Source organism: Gallinula chloropus (genome assembly GCF_964237585.1).
Source record: "Gallinula chloropus genome assembly, chromosome: 2".
Classification (NCBI taxonomy): Eukaryota; Metazoa; Chordata; class Aves; order Gruiformes; family Rallidae; genus Gallinula; species Gallinula chloropus.
The window spans coordinates 71,941,485-71,965,985 of NC_140086.1; the positions used below are offsets into that span (position 1 = coordinate 71,941,485).

The 24,501-nt window shown below is 43.5% G+C and overlaps 1 protein-coding gene across 3 annotated transcripts in view; it reads right to left on the reverse strand.

Annotated features, from left to right (window-relative positions):
• The window catches only part of FHOD3 (formin homology 2 domain containing 3), a gene marked incomplete at both ends in the record, with an annotated part of 396,588 nt that extends 374,464 nt beyond the window's left edge, over nt 1–22,124 (reverse strand). For all 3 annotated transcript variants that reach the window (XM_084260348.1, XM_084260347.1, XM_084260346.1), the window contains one exon: nt 21,960–22,124. In XM_084260348.1, coding sequence (XP_084116474.1) covers nt 21,960–22,124 — 165 coding nt within the window. The remainder of the gene's footprint in view (nt 1–21,959) is intronic.
• Nucleotides 22,125–24,501: the final 2,377 nt, after the last annotated feature.

Below are 24,501 nucleotides of genomic sequence, written 5' to 3' on the forward strand. Positions count from 1 at the left end.
CAGAAAAGACACTGGGAATGTTCAGAGACACCTACAAGGACAAATGTATATGGCATCTTTATGCACCTGAAGGCCATCATCAGCCAAGTTGGCATCTGCCACCTTTCAAGCAAATAGCCACATGTCCATACCCCAGTCTCCTGTCCAGCAGTTGCAACAGCTTCCTTGAGGTTACTTTTTAACATCAAATCACTTTGATAACTAACCATTTGTCACAAACTAAGTTTTCAATGCAATCCAACCATGCACCAAGCTGTCAAAACAGCCCAGGAGCAGCTGGTTGCAAGTGTCTGATGCAGACTTGTCACCAAAACCAATGCATTATGGAAGAATTAACCTTTAGGTATCTAAGAATTAGCAAGGAATAGAAATTCCATGGAAACCTTTTGAAGACAAAGCTGTCAAATTATTTGAGAGATGCCTACATCTATTGGGGGGGCGTATCTGGCCCTTAAGAGGTGTGCTCTTAGGAGCTGGCCTAGACTAAACACAGCTCTCTATTCCCAAATTAATTAGTTTCATGTTTTGTACCATAGATAATAAGCCTTGATAACCATTTGGTTCAGTTCAAGCTCTCCTTGCAGCTGCCTGTAGCAAAGTCATTTGAAATACACTCTCTTGCACATGTATGCCCTGAAGCTGTATGGACTAGCTGGTTAGGTATGTCATGGGAGGTGCAGAAACACCATATTTGCACCTTACAAAGCTAGGGCTTCCCAACTCTGATGGAAGACTTCTTTGGGAAAACAAAACCAAAACATGAATTAAAATATTAACAAAAAACCCAAAAGTCCTACAATGATAGAATCATAGACTTGTCTTGGTCAGAAGGGACCCTTTAGATCAAGTCCAACCATCACCCTAACCTGCCATCCAATATTAAACCATGTCTCTCAGCACCACATGTAAAGGTTGAATGAAAACGTGGATGTGGCTTATGCAGGCAATGCAGCTGTATGTAAAAGAGACTAAAAGTTTGAAAGAACTTGAAAGTTTTCACATGGAGGAACATGCCAAATAACTTGCAGATTGGAACAAAGCTAGCAGTAAATTTAAAACAGTGGGAGGAATCACACCTCCTACTGCAGGATCAGTCCTAAGGAATTAACCCACAGTCGCACACCAAGCTTTTGGCACATTCAGAAAGAGCAAATGTCCTCCCAAGGCACTCATCACAAGAACATCCTTCCCCTCCAAACACGGCCTTTTGGTACTTGCTGCATTCTCAAAAGGCTTTCTTCTGACACAAAAATTAATTATATATTACCTTATGATAGAAAAAGCACAGTATTACCTAATAACAATGAATAACAGTTTTAAATGAGATTAAAGAAACTTTGTGGAAGGGAAACCTATCTGGCTCAAGTAAATTGTAAAACTGACAGAAACAGCATGCATTTTGAACAACTAGTAGGAAGGGGAGAGACAGGTATGCCTCTCACTTCACATACCCTCTCTATAACAACAATATTCTCTGTTCGCTAACCTTAAAAAAGCAGCAGTGCAGCCCTAAAACACAGAAACAAGTAAACACCACCTTCAACAAAAAAATCATTACTCTTTCCCCTCAGTTTTGATTGTACTATGAAATATAGCGAGAACTAATTCATTTTCAGAATGAGCTTAACTGCTGTTACACCACAATAACAACAGATCTTTACCTCAAAGCTGAAGCTATTCATCCTTCCACTTTCATTCACCATGGGCAAGTGTCTCATATAGCTCACACACTCCAGCAAGAGCTAGCTGCAATCAGAAACACTGAAATACGAAGCGCAAAGCTCTATTTTATTCATGGCACCTTTGTTTGGTGATTAATTTGAAAGCAGTTCTTACAGTGGAAAGGGTAGCTTGGCTTGCTTAAGCTGCCATCTTGTAAAACACAGTGTAAGAACGGAGGCAAAACCCTTATATAGAAAAAAAGTTTAAAAAACAATTGCCTTTTGCACAGCATCAAGGTCTTTGGCTGTTCTAAGCTCACAACATATATACCGGTGTAACTTTATCAGCTCGGCAGGGATGATGTCATCTTCTCCAACTGCGTGTCAGTGAAATAAGAAACAGGTCCTTTCAACAGGCAAGAAGGCCCAAACCTTTTGTTTGGTTTTCAGTGCTCAAACCCTCCCCTGTTGATAAACCAGCTCTGGTCTATTTAAAGGAGTTAAAAGAAGAGGAAAAAAGGTATTGGGGATGCATTCAAAAGGCAGTCTATGAGAGAGGAAGGAGTTCTGAAATTCTCTGCAGGCGCTTTGCTGTTGTAGTTGGTTGGTGCACGGCCATGGCAACCCCAGGTGCCCTGGGGCATCCCTGTGGCCATGGAGACCCATGCTTGTCCTGCCTCCAATCAGTCTAGATGACCTTTCTCTTCCCAAAGCAATAAATACATAAATAAGGGAAGAGGCAACATTCAAGCCTGTCCTGGCACTAGTCCAGAGGAAAAAAACCCAAACAAAACACAAACCAACAACAAAGATCCACAGATTGGAAAACTGCTGACAACCGAAGTAGTAGGAAGTTTCTGATGATCCAAAAGCCATTGTGAAGCCCAATTAAAAAGAAAACAACAGCTATGGTTGTTCAGCTTGGCCAGGCAAGGAATAGCTGACTCAATCACGCTAAAACCAGAGAGGAATGCACCTTTTTGTCATGCATGAAGAGGGTTCAAAGTAAGACATTAAAAATACACTTTTCCCTTCCACAATGAAAAAAAAAATAGATAAAAAACAAACAAAACTTTTTTTTCTAAGCTTTATTTCAGTGCAAGAGCAACTCTGCATACAAGGAGACATTACTACTCCTTGCTTTTCTGAAAATGACACTTTAATTTCTATGGCAGTGGTATTTTAGGTTGAGTTTTCTGTGAACTGTTTTTTTTCTAAAGCATTTCATTGCTTTTCACTGGTAGAGCAAACGTCCTGCTAGCTTTTATGTTTAAATACATGCTTCAAACAGTTTTCAGGTTATTTGGTTTTAGACAGAGAAATAAGTCCCAGATGTTTCACTGAGAAGCTTTTCCACCAGGAAATTCATGGCTCTTCCAGATGTCTCAGATACCTAATAGTCCAAACTTACTTTTCCTATACAACAGTCATGAATATTTTCTTTCCAACAAGTTGCTTATGGGATTATTATAAATGCATCCATAGGTTATGGGTGCAGACTGCACCAGATGGCTTTACGACCGTTTAAAAGAGTGAGGAAAAATGAAGACTTTCCTAGTACTTGCATCTTATAGAAGTATTTTGCATATTCTTTATCCTTGCTTGGCATACTGAAGGCAAGCAAAATTTGGCAGAATATAATTAAAAAATACTCTGTATTTGCAATTACATGAAGTAGGTCAAAATGAGGGCTTGTTTTCATTTCTATAATGCTCTGGAATTAATATTTTGATTGGACAGTCTTTCTGTAGCTTTAATGATGTAAAGACCTATAAAATATTTTTTAAGGAGAACCCCTGATGGTCGTGATTTTTCAGTAGCCAGTACATGGTATGTCTCTGCTCTTCCTCATCAAGAGGTAACAACTTTCCAGTGTTTTGCAGAAAATAACTGTCTTCTCTTTCTCCCCTCCACAGGGACTAACTACCTTTGTTAGCATTGTCTGTCCCACAGTTATCAGACATCTTCCCTCTCAAATTGCTTACTGTGTTAACACAATTCAGTTAAGCTAATAGCAAACGTTCCTGACATTCAGGCCTTAGAGGTCCTACTTCTATTTCAGACCTGAGTAAAGGCTCACATACCCATCTAAGAAAAGAACACTACTTCTCTTTGCAGCTTTGGCTTTTTCCTCCGAAAGCAGCACAGGAACACGAAAGGAAGCAACACTGAAAAGATACGTCAGATGCCATCTTGGGCAGCATTATACAGGACTGGTTTATTTAACACACCCCTGTCAGATTATTCTGGCAGCAACACCTCCAACTCCTCATGAACATGCAGGCACGACTCCCCAAGAAGATGCTGAGACTCTACATGGCCACCTGTAAGAACAGACAGATTCTGCACATGCGGATTTCTCAGACTGACAAAAAAGTGTATTAGGGAAATAACAAGCAGGAAAAGATGAAGGTCCTGATTTGTAGGGAGGAAAAAAGAAAACAAAAAGGAGGTGCTCTCCCTCATTGGAACAAAAGGCAAATCGCACCGGTCATGATTATATGCTGACTTTTCACCCTCACCAAAAGCCCAGATCTTCTATAAACCTGCACACACAATTGTCTTCAATACCTCCTGCATATCAGAGCAAAGTAGGAAGCCCTGGCAACCTTACAAGGATTTGCTTAGAGTATGTAATTTTGATTAGGTCTCAAGGAAGTTTGTTCATATCTCAATTAGCTGTTTTCCCTGAACATGTTCAGCTAAGAATCTTTATCAGAATGCTATCTTTCCTTTCCTTTTTTTTTTTAGGTACACTCATTCTAAGAAGTTATATCTTGAGCAGTACCAGCAAAAGTTGAAAGATTTGGGGGTTTTGGAGGGGGATATGAAACAACTTTAGCATAAGAATTAAATCTATGATATTTCTTTTATTTCCAGTTAGATACAACATGTATTATAAATATAGTGCAATTTCATATCATAAGAAATTGCACTGATGAGTAACTGGATGAGTAACTGCAAGACCTATATACCAACAGAAAAGTTAATAGACAATTTATTTTGTCCTGACTGCCCTTCCAGAACCATATTGAAAATACTGATTACTAGTAAACAATCATAGTCCTTCTTTAGAAACAATTTAATAATCAGGGCAGGAGTTTGTAAACAGCCTACAGTATAGTATAGATCTGAAGTCAATTTCTACTATACTTTGCAATTGTTATATAAGTGGTAACTTTGTCCTCAAGCTGGAGGGGAACCACAACACAGAGTTCAGCAAACCCAGCAACACTGTGACTATGTGATAGACAGAAATCCTGAAAGCAAAGCTTTCCTATTTAAGCTTGTGGTAGATCTCAAGCCCAACATTAGGCTCTCCCCATTAGCTCTGGCAATGATAGATTTCATGTCTGTAGCAGACCAGAGGAACAAAAATCCTCCTGCAGAAAAATGTTGGGTAACAGGGATGGATGCTAAGTTTCAGAACCTTGCCATGTTCCTGCCTCCCTCTATCCCTCCTTCTGCCTCTCTACTACATTCAACATAGAAAGATGCACTGTGACCACAAGTCCCAGAATGCCTGCGAGGCTTGGGGGTCCTGGCACAGACACCACCTGTCCCAAAAGAAACCTTCAGTCTTGCAACAGGCTGGAGCAGGAACCACCTCAACCTCTGTTAGGTGACAATTCCAGTGAGTGAGACACAGTGCCAGGCTACAATGGCACAGCTGGCCACCCTCCTCCAGAGAGCTGTCAGCAAGGAGAAGGAAATAGTCCACACAATAAGGGAATAAGGCCACATCAAGCTCAATAACACCTACATCTTCATTTGGGTGGGCTTTAGTGCATTTGAATTTTAACAGACTCATTTCATTAGGTTGAGGTTTGTTTTAACATCTGACATGGTCCCCAGTGACCTCCTGTCAATTCTTACAGGAGAGGCAGTCAGAGGCCAGCCTGTGCCGCAACCAGCAATACCTTGAGATCCTCTGGAGAACATCAGTGGATTAGAGCTTGCAGACACAGGCAGTAACTTTTTCATCCCAACACTACTGAGATAGTCTAGATTTTAAAGATACCTGTACACCTCAATGACCCTGTGAGGTGCAGGGGGGCGGAGAGGGAAGCGGGGGGGAGTAGGATTTCCTGCCAGGCAAAGCAACCATCCAAGCGACAGTGACAATAACAGCTCTCAGTGAAACACCAAACCAGAAAATTGAATCTATAAAACAACCATAAAGCTTCCACAGCTTTAGGGCACAGAGGGTTACACTGCAGAACAGCATATAAGAGCACCTCATCTTATAAATGAAAGCATAACACATCAGTGACTGACCCTGCTTCCCACCCGCCACAGCCTTGGTTGGAATTCAGCATCAGCTGACAAGTCACACTTGAGCACAGTGGTACATTTAGCACAAAATATTCAAGAGATTCTCTTCCCCAGTCACAGACCTATTTGGTACACTATGATTCCACTCCAAAGAATGGAGTCAGGTCATTCAGCAATTTCCACTCCTGAAAGGTCATCCCTGATAGCTAAATGACAGTGTCATTATAACAATCTGTCCCTCCTGTGGCTGAAGACACGGTGGTGGCCAAAACCTCAACAGGATGCTAAAGGAAAGGCATCTATATTCATTATTGTCTACAGTTGAACTTTTGCTGAGAGTACTTACGTTTTAAAAGCACTCTGATGAGTTACCCTTAAACATGTCAAGCTTCACATAGGTCTGTAATCTTTGGTAGCATTTTGTTTGCTTGCAAGCCTAAAACAGTATTAAAAAATGCAACAAATCCCATGCAAAGTCTATAGCAGTTGCTGGCTGAGTGTTGTACAAGCCTAACTGATGGCATGTGACAAAACAGCCATTCCAGTCAAGTAGGGTGTACCTTTTCCAGGAAGGAAATAAAGCAGGAGAACTATCAAACTCAAAAGACAAGTGCAAAACAGAAGCTGTTTGATCTTATATTATGAAGACGGAATAATTTGACAGCATGATCAAAGCACATTGACAGAGGGGTAACAGACAACAGAAGTACAGAATATATGAAAAAAACAGGATAAAGGATGTACATAGGCTGTGCTCAAAAGGCACTAGCTGTCCGTTCAGTGATCAAATAGTATCTGCAATATGTTTGAAAGAAGTACCTTGGCTTTCCATAATAAAAACAATTAATTTACACAAGAATGGTGTTACCACAGAAACTTAAAGTCACTGCTTCACTATAAAGCACTCTTGGAAAAATAACATCTGAGAGTCCAACTGAGCTGAATGTTAAGGCTATAGTCATGTCCCAATAGTCAATTGCACCCATTTCTGATAACCTCAAGTTCCAAGAAAAATCCCTTCTCTGACACCTATTTAGAAAACTTCACTGGTGATAGCGAAGCAACTGGGAAAAGGGTTTCCAAATACCATTTATCCATCACCATGGTATGCAGACACACAGCAAAATTAATTACTGTAAGGTCTGGAGTCAAAGTATTAGCCAGGACACAACCATTCCATTACAAGCTGGTAAATAAGACTATAATTAGCTAAAACATATTGGTATTGAGAGCACCTTACGCATCAAGAGAGTCTCTCACTACATACACCAACATGGTGTATTCCTTCAACAACAAGTATTTTTATAAGCAAATCTCCTCCTGTCATTCATTTCCCATAGTCTCTCCCAAAAACTGAAGGTGTCTCAAAAAATCTCACCCCCAATCGAACCTCAAGATTAATATGATATTTTAATTTAGGCTCCCTTATGTTCCTTCTTCACTTTTTATGCGTTTAAATTACTATAGCAAAAGTTTACACTTTTTTCTAAATTAATTTCTCTTCATTAATACAAATCAAAATACCACTAGCATTCTCATACGAAACAATACTTAAAAGGCTCCTAAACCCATTTAAAAAGCACATCCCAAAGGCAAGTCTCATTAACACCTTCCCTTCCCTGTGTGAACTATATAGCTCAATGTGCCAAAACTAGGGTGACTGCTGCCTGTGATATTGTCAAATATCACCACTGTCCTGTACACTGGATTTCTATTTTTAGTATAAACATGGAATGGTGTCCTCACACTTAACAGTGACAGCCCTATCCTGAGAGGTGAGAAACGGAGACAGGTCCCTCCAGGCAATGGAGGAGTCTGCACATTGGTAAGAGTTCCATTTCCAAATCAACTCCTTAAGCAGGTATTGGTGTCACCATCATGATAAATTCCATAAAACCTTTCATCCCAGAAAACTTTCCCAACAAATGTTCAACTTAGTAATTTCAAACGTGTGAGGTTTACACTGGAGAGAAAACAAACAGTCCATCTAGATAGAGTTTTATTGCACTAACTTGGCATTCTTACAACACTGAAGTAGTATATTAAAACCATAACTAAATCATGTTTCATCTAAGGTACATGTAGTAAACATAGTTTTCCTCACAGCAAATTTAGATACTTGCTACTATGACACTGATGAGACTGCGATAAAAGCCAAATAAAATAGCTGGATATCAATTCATTTGTGAAGTGAGTTGTGAAAGTTCTCAGGGTCTGGCTCAGGTATAATACTTATTTCAGGGAAGCTGAAAAGACTTGTATTTTTTGTTCCAAGCAATAGACATTCTTCTTTAACCTTATTTTCACTTGAATTTGAAGACAGCAAAATAATTCCCCTGCATTCAAATCATAAAATAACAGAGTAAGTACAAACCTATCTCCTCCTGGACAGGAGCAAAGCAAGGTGGCAATAAAAGCTGCTTCTTCAGCTCAGTGCTTTGTTGAGCTTTGTACAACGTTGGGAGACTATGCTACAGGCACAGTGTAACACCCAAAGGAGAACTGCATAAATAGAACATTAAAATCTGCCAGCAGCAACACTGGTATTTAAACTTCATGCCAATTTTGCCATTAGGAGACATCCTGCTGAAGAGTTTCTCCTGGAATCTCAAACACAGCTCTCCTCTGCCCACCCACATCCCGTGTTCCAAAACCTCTTATGTTTCTGGGAAGGAATGACTATTGTCCAAGAGTTAATACAAGAAAGAGAATATTTACTTTACATTTCCCCATTCTGCCACAAATGTATACATGAGCCCAAGGGCAAGTTTTACTTTTCAAGGGTTTCTTGGGTTTTTTTTCCTTTTGCAGTGGTGTAGGCAGCTCTACCAGTTCTACCCACCTGAGTACAAGGGCTTCAAAGCCTAGACTCTCTTCAGAAATCCAAACAGAAATTCTTCAGCGAGCTTCCAAGTGAGATATTTGCCACCCAGTGCATGCATCTCCGCAACGAACAGTACATGTTTCCAAAATGTAACAAAGGAACATGAGCATGAGTGCACAAGGCTTTTAATATTCAGCTGACATACACAGCTTAGATGTAATTTCACAGACTGGTTTGGGTTGGAAGAGATCTTAAAATCACCAAGATCCAATCCTCCTGCCATGGGTAGGGACAGCTTTCACTACACTAGTTTACTCAAAGCCCCATCTAAACAGGCCTTGCATGCTTCCAGGGAGGGTGCATTCATAACTACACTGATGACATGTTCCAGTGCCTCCCCACCCTCACAATGAATAATTTCTTCATTGTATCTCTCTCTCTCTCTCCCCCCAGGCTAATTTTCTTCCACTGTTACATACAGTGCAAGAAAGGAGGTGGCCATATTTAACTGAGACAGAATCCCATGCAAAAAATACCCAGTAGTTATTATCAATGACCAAAACCTGCCTCCTTCAGGAAGCTGACTTACAGCCACCATCACCTGCAAACAGTTTGTGCCTCCTGCTACAATCTGGCTGCACTACTGAGAACCAGCAAGGAGAAGGCTAGGAAGAATGAGAGATGGCACAAACCCTGGGCCTTTGTAATTGCCCAAACACTGTGATGTGTTTATATAAACATTCTGTGGCTGGGGATTTGCACTCACCTCCCTTTTCACAACAGAAACAAACTGAACACAGTGATTAGCTTCAGTAGCATCTGATTAAGTAAATAGTTTTTTCTGTTTCAATTAGTAGCTCATGAAGATGGACTCTAATATGAGCACCACTTAGGCCACTGCTCACTGGTGACAGCTTTACAGCCAAGTCAAAATAGATTTTAATACCACAGCAAATACGACAATCAAATTCCCTGGTAGGGCAGGTGCAAGGTTACACAAAGTATGCTGTCACAGGCTACAGCAAGAACACTCATGCCAGATCACTTACACACTTCCCCAAGCAGCTGATTACAATTTCTCACAACAAATCCTACCAATATTTAACAGAGATACCTGAAAATAAACAGGGGGTTCTGTCGGTTAGAACACATTCTTCCACAAAATGTCTTGGCATAATATCTAATCACAAAGTTAGAACTGTCCAAGTACAGTTGACAAAAAAGACACTAAATTTGGCTAAAAACCTGCTCATGACTGACTGTAGTCCTGTTCCTGGGCCTGGAAAACTTCACAGACCTTCCATCTTTTTTTCTTTCTCACGTACAATCACCCCAACTCCATCAGCTTTTGGCTGTCTTAGGAATCTGTCTTTAGAAATTTCTTAAACTGTAGAAATTACTAATAGCCACATGGAAACAGAGCATGAGATCAGTCACTTTTTATTTTAAACTGTCAAACAGCCAGCCTGTTAAAAAATAACACACAGGCATGACTTCAACTTCAATATTAACCTCCCATGACTCACCTACAGAATGTACTTCAGTCTTGACTCGGCCTAGTTAGCAGAAATGGACAAATAACTAACACAAGAAAACAGACGTAGCTATAACACTGCTTTGGTTGCATCTACATATACACACAATTGTCCAGGAAATAAATCTTTTTACAGTAATTGTTTGCAGTTTATTTTCCTTCCCACAATTTTAACATCTAAGCACAGAGACTGATTACTTGGCAGCCTGCATTCCACACCAATTCCTTCAGAAGAATTCACTGAGGAAAAAGGTTTTTTTTTTTTTTCTCCATCAGAATATTTCTTCAGACTATATTTTATGAGTTGGTGCTTAATTATCTCAGAGAGTTAGATTATTGCTTTTATTTCTTGAAATCTAATTTGGTGGTTGAAGAACATGAGGGTATAATTTTAATCAACCTCCCTTGAAACTTCTTAAAATAACACTAGCCTGCTATCTCATGAGTAGTCATCAGCTATTCTCCCCTCGTCAGCTGCATATATCTTTCTGAAATATTTGCTGGAATACCAGTGACAAACCATAACAACATAAAGGAAGTAAATATAGCTCAACTTACACTTCAGTGAAAAATATTTCTAATCTCCTTTTTGTCACTCAAATCACACCTAGCCATAACGATTTCCAAATGCTATGGGCTGTTACCAGTGGCTTTCCCACAGAAGCAACATCAATCTCAAGAATGGGTTTAGGGCAAGAGCATTCTTTCAGCAGCCTACAAGAACTACCAAAGAATTTAATGCAGTAGGTCACTCATTTGAGGTGTAACCACGCTAGGCAACTTTATCGAGTTAAGAAAATACCTTGCTCACGATAAAAACCCTAGAAGTCACTGGACATGCATTCTGCATGTTGCCTTTGTCAACTTTTAATTATGTCATGTTACCAAACTGCCACTGCTGAGTGCAACTGATAGCATGCAGCACGTCTGAGTAAAGCCTAATTTTAGACTGCAATTCAATCAGCACTCTTACAACAGCTAGGATTAAAGCCCAAGACAGCCATGTTACTCTATTTAGGCCAATGCAATTGCATGTTGAAACATGTTGAGAGAATGTGATGGTAAACTGGAGTCAACATTGGGAGGAGCAGCTCTAGAGAGGCGCTTGCTCTGTGCTGGCGGATGTCTTCATTGGCAGGGCAAAACATCCACATCTCGCCCATCTTGACTAACAGCCCACAAAGGAAAATATTAAACTAAATGACAGTTTTACTCCCATGCCTTTCAATATGGTTTAGCACTCAAAACCAGAAAGTATTTTGGCAACCTTGAAAATCAATATCCCTTTGAATTCCGAGGCAGCTCATCAGATGACTGAGCTTTGTCAACACTAAAACCGGAGCTGAATACTAATCAGTGATGTGAGGAAGAGTTCACCTGTGTTTCATTACCAGTTTCCCAGGATCATTAATCTTTATTTTTAATATGGCTTCTGAAAACTAGCCTAAACAGTATTCTTCATCTCTGTACACATGAACATCAGGAGATGTTTCCTTCAGACCCCTTAACAGGCAAGAAAGTTCATGAAGAACACAACCACATTTTGAGAACTTTCAAGCTCAACACAGACATAAATTAAGGCACATCTAATTAGCAAAGAAACACCTCCATCTTGAGATAATTCTATTACTGCAAGCTTCCACATTTCAAACTTACTATGGGTGACTTTCTCTGGAGGGCACATTTTTTGAGTTGCTGATCACTTCTCTTCAGGAAGTGAAATAAAAAGCACCAGAAAAACTGAACTCTGAGAATCTAAATAATAAATTCAGAAACTCAAAGATATGAGTATACCCTAGGCTTAGCATGAATTCACATTCATAACTGTGGTGGCTTTTTTCACCCACATTTCAAAACCAAACAAAAAAGTCCATCAGGAAGACAGGAAACCTAAAAGCTTAATTAAGTAGCATCAGAACTGATAAATACTGCCCAAGTCTCAAAAACTACAGCCCTTTACCTTCTACAAGGTTCGAATTTTCTTCAACCACTTCCCTCACAACATTCAGCTTCATCAGAAAAATGGCTTATTTTTCTTAAGCCAAAATTCAGTCCAGGAGAAGCTTCTCAACTACAGTAACACACATAAGGCATAGCATCCAGTAAAACCACCATACAGGAGCTGAAACAATACTGCAGACAAGTTAGTTTTTAATTAGGCTCAAAACACCCACCCCAACAGTTGAACTCAGCATCTTAACAAGAACATGCTACCATTTACAAGGCAAGCATAGCAATCTAAGTGCATTACTTTCTATAATTTAAGCTCACTTCTGCTTAAAAACACAGAAAGTGGACATAAACAAGCGAACATCACAAGAAGTATTACAATACAACATGAAGGCTGCATAAGAGACGAAGGGAATACTTGGGCCACAGGCAAACAAAACAGTACATACTAAATGCAGTAGAGTTGTACTTCTTTCTGCCTTGTACAGCTGCAAGAAAAAATGTCTCATGTATTATAAACAAGCCAGAACAGAAAATTCACAGTAAAGTGAGAGCCCTTCAACTGTGACCACCAATGATCATTACAATACATTAATCATTTAGAATGCTAACACTGATTAAATCAGTCACATCTGTCTGAAATAAAATGCCATGATTTACTTATACCCTGCATTTCCACTTGAAAATAAAGCCTGCCTACCTTACTTGTGAGTTAAGTAGGCCAGAGTTACTACTAGCCTTCTGCATTTTTAAGAGAAGCTTGACTCAAATGCAGAGTACTTGAAAGAAGGAATGATGGAAAAAAGGAAGAAACACAGGTAGAGATTGAAAAGCACAAGTAGCATAACTTGACTTACCAGTACCTTTTCTTCCTCAGGCACACAGTTTTTTCAAAAAACACCCATTTTCAAATTGCATTACCATTCCCTATAAATATTCCTAAAGGACTTAGACTGAGTGTGGTTCATGAAGGAAGCTGCTGAAGCTCATGAGGCACTAGCCTTAGGACCATCACACTCTCATAACCAGACACAGGTAAGTCTGCACTCACATCCTTTACTTGGCCTTGACAAACATCAGGCTTCTCAGTCCTTACACTCTTTTGAAACTGTCCAAGTATATAAAAAAAAAAAATTCCAATGCATTGAAAAATAAAGAAAATCCCACAAATTCACTTAACTTTTGATAGGCAATGGTCAGCCACAAAGGTCCTCACTGCCTGTGAGGCAGGGTAGCACAGAACTGCCTACCCCTCAGTTTCAGAAATCTCCCCTTTCTTCCAACAGCCCCAGAAAATTACTCCATTTTCCTTCTCCCTTGCACTGCTTATTCCCACTGCTGCAGCTGCTCACCACGTTTAAAGGTTCTGCATGATTGCTACAGCCCTCAGGTGCAAAGCATAAAGTTCAACAGGTATCCTTAATTCTCTGCCTGGCAAACCGGACCCAACACTGCCCCACCCCTCCCACCCCCACCCGAGACACAAGAGGGCAAAGGACTCCAGATTTTTGCAAGCCAACTCCATCACAATACTAAAGACAAGAGGGGGTGGGGGCACAGAGAACAAGGCCTTTGTGCAGGGAGCCAAAGGTCATGCTCCAGGGACAGCTGCTGGGATATGGTAATAAGCAGAGGGTAGTATGTAGCTCTTTTTATTCCTCCACTTCTCATAAAATGCCAAGTATTTCTGGCTACCAGAAGTTATTATTTATGTCTACTCCACAGCTAGAATGGGGTCATCACTGGTGCTTTGGAGAAAATTCAGAACTTCTGTTTCACCCTGACAAAAACCAGGCACAAGTCCCCATTTAGCATTTCACTAGCACAGATGAGATTCCTGTTGGTGTCCTGACTGCGGGGCCTGCTATTACGCTCTTTTCTTCCAAACCTTGCTGTAAAAGAGCCTTGCAGTGATTAAGTAAGAAAACAGACAGGATGTACTTTTTCAGCTAGCCTTACCTTGCATACAACCTTTGGATGAGCAACCTAGCTGGTACAGCTATGAGAGAGAGCTACAGCTGCCTCCCTGTCTCCTTTGCCAGCCCCCAAATCATGCCAGGTGTTTCACAACTGACATGCTGTGACCAGACCCACCAGACAGAAGGCAAGAGCTTCATCTTCTCCTTGCTAATAACAGATCCATCACAAAAAAGGTAGATACAAAATCCCAGGCAGCTCACCAGCAGCCAAAGCAGCTACTTCACCTCTGAAGGTGTTACGTGTGTGGCTGCAATAGCGCATTTACAATGCTAAGGACAAAACTTGTTTTCCCAATTTCACTCACAAAGGTTGAAGGGCTCGTTAGTAAATGTGAGGCAATGAGCTTCAAAGAGCAGCGCCAAAATGTCTCACAGATTTTCGAATCAATGTTACTTAAAATTATCTTTTGAACTGGCACCGTCTGTAGTTTCTAAAAGCAGAAGATAGCACAGAGACCAAGACTCTCTTTCTTCCCTAAATAGGGAAATACAAGCTATCTGTAAGTGCATTTTATTCCAGTATAATCATGCTATGTACAAGAAGAAAACTGTATTGCTCTATCTCTATCAACAGAGTTAAGGCAATACAGCTTGTTTATGTACACAGAGCACAAGATAGTTTACTGGTTTTGTGGCCGACAACCATAAAGCTTCAAACCATACACACCATGATGCTACTGCATGTAATCACACATACCTGACCTGACTCCATATCACAACTTACTTATTCATGTAGCTCTTTCTCTTCTTCCTGGTATCAAGACTTTAACTGGTAGGAAACACAGAACAAGACTGTCCATCTAATTATTCCAAGTATATATACTTTGTCTTAAAAACCACCCTAGAACTACAACTAAACAGAGATGAAGCTGCTTTTCAAGTCACCGCAGTCTTTGCTATTTTACCTTGTAAAATGATGACCACTGTGACCAAAAGGTTAATAAGAATGTCTTGCCCTTGTTTAGCAATAGCAACTTGGCATACAGGATCAGAATTAGCAACCTGTAATTCAAATACATAGAGGTTCAGTCAAGCAGTCATACCAAAAGCAAAGGAAAAGGTCTAAGCCTTTTTCTTTCTTTTCTTTTCTTTTTTTTTTTTTTTGGGGGGGGGGGTGGGGTTAAAGCATTCTTAAAATGCTGGGAATGACAGAATTACTCCTTTTTAAGTGTTTGGATTTGGAAACTGTAATGCTTTTTTTTTTTTAATATATATGTGTTAAGCTGATGACATGTGGAAAGTGAACTTTCAAGTCTCGTTCACCTTTACTTCACTAGTTTCATATGCCAGATGGCTGCAGACGTTTCTGGGTAGCTGGGTCTACTGGAGAGCTACTGCTACTTTTGTCCCAACTTGTTCCTCTGCTAAAAATATGTAACAACATTCCTTGCTGTCTTATTAATAACCGTAATACAATATAAAGTTAATATTAATATAATACAAACCAGGTGGTGTGGAAAGTGATGACAGAGGTGTAGTAACTGGCAGTCTTTCCACTGAGCCAGTAATGAAGTAGTATCTTAGCACGTGGGTACAGCCTACTGAAGCACTGTTTACCAAAGAAGGTGTATAACCCCGGTTCAGACCACTCGGGGTCACTGAAAAATACATGACACACTGTGAAAGAGGAGAGGTACCAGCCTGTCCTGGCTGCATTCTGGTCAGAGAAATGGACTGTAAAACCATGTAGCATTGTCATAGGTGATAATGTGGTGGATGGGGCAGCTTACAGCCCGGCTGCCTCGCTTGCAGTTGTGTAAGGGTTGTAATATTCATCCTTGTAACCCAGTGAGTGGTATCAGACAGAAACAAAAGAGACTGTCATTTAGACCCTAATTACTGGTGAGGAAGGATGGCTGTGCAGACACTGGAAAGAGAAAATGCTTCCTGAAAGTTTTCAGACCTTTTGTTCTTCTTTAGGACAACACAGGAAGAAGAGGAGATTGCAACCTGACAGGTCCCATGTCTGATCATTCCACCACCACAGATATGGACTGAAGTAGTCTCTTACTAACTGAAGCCCTTAGCAGTCTTCATGCAACAGTTTTGGAAGAATGTGAAAGAAAGGAGGTATCTACAACTGCTTTTGAAAGAAAACATCAACATTTGTAACAGCAAGTACAAGACAAGGTATAACAACAGCCAGGTCTACCTTCTTCCTGTTCATCTCCTTTCTTTGGTTACAAACTTGCAGTAAACACAAGGTGATGCAAATTTCTAGATGCTGCATCTCACCAATCTGTGGCTTCAAAATTTAGGGGTACCCTGAGAACTACCAGCACACTCGCTCCCATCGTTCATGACACAGAGCTCAAGAAAGACTCCTGAGCTATGAGCAGCTGAATTGAGGGACTTGAAGAGAAGAGTGTCAAATTCAAGAGTTAGATCTTTGGGATAGGTCTGCTCCCTGCTTTTACAACCATTTGTAAGCCTAGATCAAACAACCAAACTGAACTACAGCTTGCCAAACCGTAACTTGTTAGAAGAACCTTGACAGAGCTTCAAAGACCTCTTACCTTAAAGGGTAAGAGATAAAGCCTGGCGTTTGACAGTTACTTTCTATCTGCTGCACAGGTATCTCTGCTCCTTTGAAGGCACACACTGCAGAAGAAAATCAGCTGCTGAAGACTGGGCAGCTTTTCACTGTTGTGCTTTTGGACGGGGGCTTATAGTTCCCCCAGAAGAGTGTATTTCGCACAGGGCTCTGATGCAGCTTGTGCTTTCAAATCAGAGGACAGAGATGGATCCTACCCCTCTGCCTTCATAAATTCAATCACACATGGCCACTACAGGGTCAGTCTCTTCAAAAACATGATTCTGTCAGCTCCAGAAATACTTGGCTGGATCCAGAACACTTTGGAAGACTGGTGGAAATAACTGTTGTGTTAAATCCCTCCTCTCTCAAAGGATGAGAAAGGGCTAATGTCCACCTGCCTCAGAGAGAACATTAAAGACATAGACATCTTGACAGCCTTCAACTAAAACATTCCACAGTTCTCAGGAGTGACACTTGAAAAAGGTATCAGCCAGTTTCTCCTTCCCGCGGGTTCATTTCAAGTTGCTGCCATCTATTCTTCAGCTCCCATGAAGAGCACAATGACCAACCCAAAAACAACCTCTTCAGAGAACAGCTGCTCTATTTACCGCTTCCTCCAGCGGGGTCAGGATCCAAACCATCCTCTGCCCAGCCTCTGTGCACCAAGGCATTTCTTAATGCCACTGTGCGTCAAAGAAACCCAGGGAAAAGGAGCCAGCTCGTAGGTTTCCTGAGAGCAGAAGACCCGAGGCTGATGCTAGGATAGAGCCTGGCACGGAGCTCAATGCCACAGCTGAGCTCCATGCCAGGACACAACCCCGGGGAAACAGCCACTGCTATCACTTTACATCACACCATGCCCCAGAGTCTGCCCGGGCTTTAATCTAGGGCTAAATCGCAGCAGCTGAAGATGAAAATCTGGATGGCTTCTTTATGAATGAACCTCCTGAATCCCTCTAGTGCTCACTGGATTTATTTGCTTATACCACTGTTTTTCTGAATGACACTGTTCCTAATTACAAATTCTTGGAAGAGATTTAAACACAGAAGTTGCCTCCAGTTTTCTCAGAGGAAAAAGGAGGTCGAAACAACTATCCTTACGGCACTGTATCTCCTCTTTCTACCATAACCACCAGTACACCATATGCATTGTGTGAACATTCTAGTTTTCTGTTATTACACCAAGTATTTCAATTACATTTACTTGATAAATTAGACAGTGTGATTTCCTTTATTATTGCAAACATGTATTTCTGACAGCGTTTCCCCAAACTGAACAATCCTGTGGGATGTGAAAACAGAATACAGCAACACAGTCAGCAAGCTGTAATTACATGAATAAGTTATAATGAAGAAGATCTCTAAAAAAAGCACACCACTTGACATCGGCCATGTATATATATCCACTCTCCTGAACGACCCTGTGTCAGCAAGTCACAAGTATCAAGTAACTCAAAGCAATTCAAAACCAACAAACCCAAAGTACCGAATTAGATTCAAAGCACATTATTGGCACTGGGCCTGAGCCACAAATTTAGATCCAGTTCTGAATTTTCCCAAGGATCACAGAAATGGGCAAAAGGGACATCTGAATTCAGAGTCCAGGCTAGATCCCGTCCTTGTTCGTGCAACAGACAGTAAGAGACACCTCAAATCCTCAGAAACAAAGTAGTGAAAGCCAAATCCAAAATGGCGCCTTGGGCAGTCAGACCAACAAAAGCAGCCCGCAAAAGTCTGCAACGTGGCTTAGTTCCTCAGCAAGAATTTGTAGATGTGGCTAAAAACACCATAACAGAATCACTGGTACTTCACTGCATCGGCAAGTAAGATGGTTTGGCACCAAGGCCCCCGAAACCGCGGGGGATAACCGAGGCAAGCATTCCCGATGGCAGTGCCCTGCCCCGCGGAGCACACAAGGCAGGACTGAGCGCAACCCCGGGAACAGCAAGCTGCTTTCTCCAGAGATGCAGCTGAAGGGAAAGCTGCATGCACAAAGAGAAGCAGAGGGATAAAAGGGTGATAGAGGCAGTCATAATTAGGCACCTAATCCCAAGCAAAAGGAGGATTGCAGACACCTTTCTCCTCAGTTTTCCCTATCACCTGATTTAGGGGCTCCACCGCATCCAGATACTTGCTGCATTCAGGGCAGTAAAGCCCATCCTGGCCAGCATCCATGGCACTCAGGCGCCTAACTTCACTGTGCTCCTGCACAAGGGTTTAAATACATGGCCATTGAGAAGGCACTTCAAAAATCCAGACTTGCATCCGGACTCAAGTATGACTTGAGCAAAACCAATACATGAAATCAACAGCTGCACTTCCAAAGAACTGGCCTAAGGAAATGCTGCCCTTAAGAGTCAAACTGTAACATGTATTTGTTACCAAAAATGCTACAAATGGCATATACTATGGCAGGTCAGAATGTCAAAGCATTTTTCATCTGAGTTTTAAATGGTTTTCTTAGCAACTGTTTATAATATTTTTGCTTACAATGGCTTGTGATATACAAATGATTTTATTAAGTACTGAAATACTGTCGTCACCACAAATTTCAACTCAGCAGTGACGAAATCTGACACCCACTGAAGTGAGCTGGGTTCCCGCTACTGACTTCACTCTCTCAAGTGCATCCCACAGCAGGACTTTGCCTGTGAGGAGATGTACAAACCAGCTGGTGATCTGAAGGCAGGAAGCTGGCACCTCTGTTCAGAGAATAAGTGAATATTCATCTGAATCAAAAGATAACAACTTAAAAACTGATGAAAGAAATCATTCAAACTCACCAGCAAAAAAAGGCCAACAGTTTATAAGACTTCAGGAATGATCTGGACATCATCATCACCACGTATTTCAGCTATAAACTCCTAAGTCTGTTTCAAAATATTTTGCTCTAGTCACCATCGAGGTACTAAATGGGCCATCAATCCATTAGATCACTAATTTCCAAAGTAATTACTCCATCAAGCCTCAAATGTGTCAACATGAACTGACACCTGAATTTCAATCTGTGCTCTACTTTGACAGCTGCATTCCTCTGAGATCAGAGTTTGATCTCTGGGAGAAATGGAGCAAAATCCTTCTCAGTCAACTAATAGGGTCATCTTCTAGAGACAAAGCAACACAAATCAGTTGGTTCTACAAAATCACGCGCACAAGATGTTACGACAGACACTGAGAGGCTGCCCTAACTGCAAATGCAGGCAAAGAACTAAGTTTTCAGTATTAACTAGTTAAAGGTACACAAGCTTAATCAACCGTTTATTTTCCTTCTGTGTAGAAGCTAAAGGAAGGCCAAAAGACATGATTAAGGCACTCTAGAAACAGGGCTGGTTCTGCAAACACGAAGGTAGCTGTAACCACGTAAGCAGATTCCAGTGCCCACATCATTCTAACAGAACCTCGGATTAAGAAGTCACTGGGCCAGGACTTGTCTTTAACAGAGAGGCTCTCTTTCAACAGCTGGGTTACCATCACCTCTAGAGACTTGGGCCATTTTTCTTCCAAAGCCCGCAAGTCCTCTTTCCAAACATTAAACTTGAGCTGCATGCTAAAACACAGGGCAGGAATTAAATGTATAGAAGTCACCATGGATTTCATGTGGCCCCATGGATGCTAAGCCAGGAGCAGAGGGGGTGGGGGCACAGACAGATGGATACAACATGACTTTGGTTGGGATGTTATTAAAAAGAGCCAGAACTATATTCAAAGCAAAGTAAAAGCAAAACACAACATAGTGGAATACCCTTGAAAATGAGGCTGAATTAAGTGTAAGTCTAGAATTTAAACTATCTTTGTATTTACTTCATTAGGCATCAGAATCCATCCCACCCTTCTTTTAATTAGCTCTGACTCCCCAAAAAAAAGCCTCCCTTGAAAACAATGGGACCAGTCTCTGAATTGGGGACGACAGAGCACATGAAAACAGAATTGACCCAGCGCACCAAGAGCTTCCAAAGGTTTTGTGCTCTGTTCGCTGGATGCTGTATCCTTGGCAACTATTATGCAAGAAACCGTTCTCCAAATGCAAAACTTCTGTCTGCTCCAAGAGCTTTTCTCTGAAATACTTTTATGGGGTTTTGGATATCCTTAAATTTAAGGGCACACACACACACACACAGCCCTTTGTCAGTCTCCCGCAAACTCCCAAGAGCAAGTGATAATACAGCAAGTGATGTTAAGAGAGCATTTTCCTCCCACATCATCAGAGAGCGAATAAAAGTTTTACAACTTTTGCTTTATTTTCTTCTGGGAAGAAAAAAAGAAGCGGGCATTTTCCCCTCCTTTCTTTGGTGCAGTCTGCAGAACTCATGTGCAGATACAAGATAATAATGAAAGGGCATTATTATTATTTTGTCAATCAATGGCATCGCTTTGAAAACTGAAAATTCAAGGACCATGCCCGGCTGCCTGGCTTCAAGGGCAGAACCACACATGCCAGCATACGTATTAGGAGAAGTATGCAAGAAGAGATAGGTAAGATGTGACAAGGGCCGTGGCAACAACACGCTGCAGCTCTTCGCGAGAGGGACTAATAGCACCGATTGTTTCAAGGGCAGCAGACACGCTGCTATTTTTACCCAAGCCCTTGCTGTAACAGCCCAGCTCATTAAACCTCACCCCAGCGCGGCTCGGACCCTGCCAGCACCGCCGCGCTCCTCGCTGCTCCGCTGCCCTTAAACACGTTGCTCCTCCATGTCCCCGGGTATTCAGGCATCACTAGCAAGGGACAGGCATGCAGCATTTGATACCCGGCTAGGGCTTTGGCCGGGTGGTTGTTGGGGCTTTTTTGTCTCCCGGGGAAAACGTACCGCAGCTACAGATAACGCAGAGGCAGCAGCTGCCCTTGAGGCTTTTGGGAAAACACAAGAGCAGAGAGGGGGAGCCCCTCGGGAGTCCCCCCGGGCCTCTCCCCAGGACTTAAGGAAATATTTATACTGCCGGGGCGAGGGGTAGCGCCGGCGGGGCACGGGAGCCGGCGGGGCACGGAAGCCGCGGCCCCGGCTCTGCGGGGCAGCCCCTCCGCCGGGCGACCTCCCCGCGCTGCTCCGCCGGCCGCGGAGCCCAGGCTGCGGCCCCGCGGGGGCAGGGGGTGGCCCGCCGCCTTTCGGCTCGTCTTCCCGGCTGCCAGGCTCCCGCGGGGAGGCCGCTGCCCTTTGCCCAGTGTCCCCCCCCCCGCACCCCCGGCTTCCCCCCCTGGTACCTTCTGCGGGGCGCGGAGGAGGCGGTGCACCCCGGCCAGCTGGGTGGCGAGCGGGATGTCCTCCCGGAACGTGTACAGCGGCGGCCGGGTGGGCTCGGGGAAGTTGGTGCTGTTGAAGGGATCGGTGTCATCCAGCAGCTGCACCCGGCACACCAGCGTGGCCATGGCGCATCCATCCACCGCCGCGGCCGGGCGCGGCGGGGGCGCGGCGGGCGGGGGAGACCCCCGAGTCACGGACACCGAGGTGCTGCGTGCGTGCCCGCCGCCGGCTGGGAACGGTACTCCCCTCCCAGCCGCAGCAGCCCCCCCCTCGGCGCAGGCTGGCCGGCCGGCAGCCTCCGGGCTCCCCGAGCGAGCGCCGGCCGCCTCACAGCCGTCGCGCCTCGGGGAGGCGGCCCATGGCCCCTTCCCCGCCGGGATCCACGAGTGCGGGCGCGCTTCAGGCCGAGAAAGGAGGCGGTGCTGGAGCGGAGGGGCGCGGGCAGAGCAGCAACGGCGGCGGCAGTAGCAGCAAGGGCAGCAGCTCCCCCATACCCGGCCGCTGCGCGCCGAGCGGACAGCGGGACTGCCGCGGCCGGCGCAGGCAGCCCAGCAGCATCGGGCAAAGGGCGGCCAGCGCCTCCCCGCGGCCGCCGGCGGCACCGCCCGGCGCCCAGCCGGCCCCCTCCTCCCCCGGCCTGAGGAGACCTCCCCGCGAAGAGCGGGAAGGAGAGTCCGCCCGAGATCCTCCGCCGGACCGACCGGAGAGGGAACAGAAAGTGAGCGGGGCCGGAACAGAAAGTGACCGGAGCCGGTAGCTTTGCCCGCTGCAGCAGAGGAGAGGGAGGAGTGCGGAGGGACGGTCCCTCTCAGGACCGAGAGACCTTCGCCTGAGGACGGAATAACAGTTGCCGTTGGGGCAGGGGTGGGGCGGGAGAAGAAGAGGGGCCGCGGGACTCCCTCCCGCCGTAAGGGACGGGGCAGCGGGGCGGATGGCGCGGCAGGGTCACCCCTCACGGGGCGGCGGGGCCCCCCTCCCGTTAGCAGCTCGGGCTTTTGCCATCACCAACACCCCGAGCCTCCTAAGCGGCTTGTACAGCGTTTACCCAGTTTGAAAGGGAAAAACGCCCGCTTAAGTAAATAAATAAATAAATAGATAGATTCTAGAAGCTGACCCGAAACCTGAGTATTCAACCAGTATTGTTATGTGGGTTTCTCTGTGTGCACACAAACCCCTCTGCCATGGGGGCTGTATGTACCTGGGGTTCCCAGAGCACACAGCCCAGGCAGCCTGCTCAGCCCGGCCTGGCTTTGAACCTCAGCTGCCCTCTCGCCTTAGGCCTGCTCTTGCTCCTTCCTTGGCACAGGGGAAGGCACAGATGAAGCACAGAAAACCCAGGGCAGGCACAGAGCACAGTGTTGCACGCTTTGAGGTCAAGCTGCGCTGTCTGGCCAAGGTTGCAACCTCATCTGCCAGGACTGAAGGTGCACATGACCCGGTCTTCACCTCTAGGGACATGAGGCACAGGAGAAGGACCATGGAAAAAGTTACAGGTGAAATACAGGCAGCGAAAGGCCTTGCTGTCCCAGGGGAATGGCTGCATTTACACAGACTGAGCATCTACCCCAGGGCTTGCACCATCCTTGACGTCCGTGGTTCACGGCTGCCTGTGCGTTCATCCTTCATGGAGAGGGCTGTGGGACAAGAGCTGTAGCACTGTGAGAAACGGGAGGAAGGGGGGGGGAGTAATTATCACAGAAATGTGTCTTAAGCAAGAAATCATGACCTTTAGATCATAGTGTTTGCATGAAGCAACTGTTTCCTCCCAAAATGATTACTGGTTTGGGAGTATTTGTCAGCGTTGGGACAAAAGGGGATTTCTGTCCACACGTGGTCTGTCCTTCTGTTTCTGTAATTCTCGGGACTAGCTTGTCATGATTCGGTTTTCCCAGCAGTTACACATATTTTCAGAAAAGGCCATCTAGCATAAAGGCTGTTAAAATCAAGAAGGATTTTAAAACTCAGAAGTGATCTTGCTGTTTCAGATATTTCAGGGCCCATGTCTTATCGAATTATTTTTTTGTCCTCAGCTTGGACAAGAGGGCCTGTGCGTTGTCTCACCCCATTTCTCATCCCCATCTCTTGGTTGAGATTCTCCTGCAGCATCAGAAGTTATACTAGGTGAAGTCCTGATTTTGTATATCATGGATTTAATAATTGTATTTTACAAAGAAATATCTTTTTCTATCTGCGTTAGTAGTGACAGTTTGGTTTCTATAGAAAACAGTATTGCTGCATATCTGTCTGCTTATTTATGTTGTATATTTTTGTTACCACATAAAGTTAAACAGGGTACTTTGGTTTTCTTAACTCTAATTTACTTAATTACCAATATATCAACCTACTTTTGCAAAACAAATTTGTATGTTTGCTGCTTATCAATGATCAGTGGGAGGTGGTACAAGATTGATGCTCTTGCTATTCATTGGCTTTTTCTAAATTAATATATGGCACTTGTCATGTTGCAGAGGCATTAATACTTGGAGGGCAGTTTGAAATAAA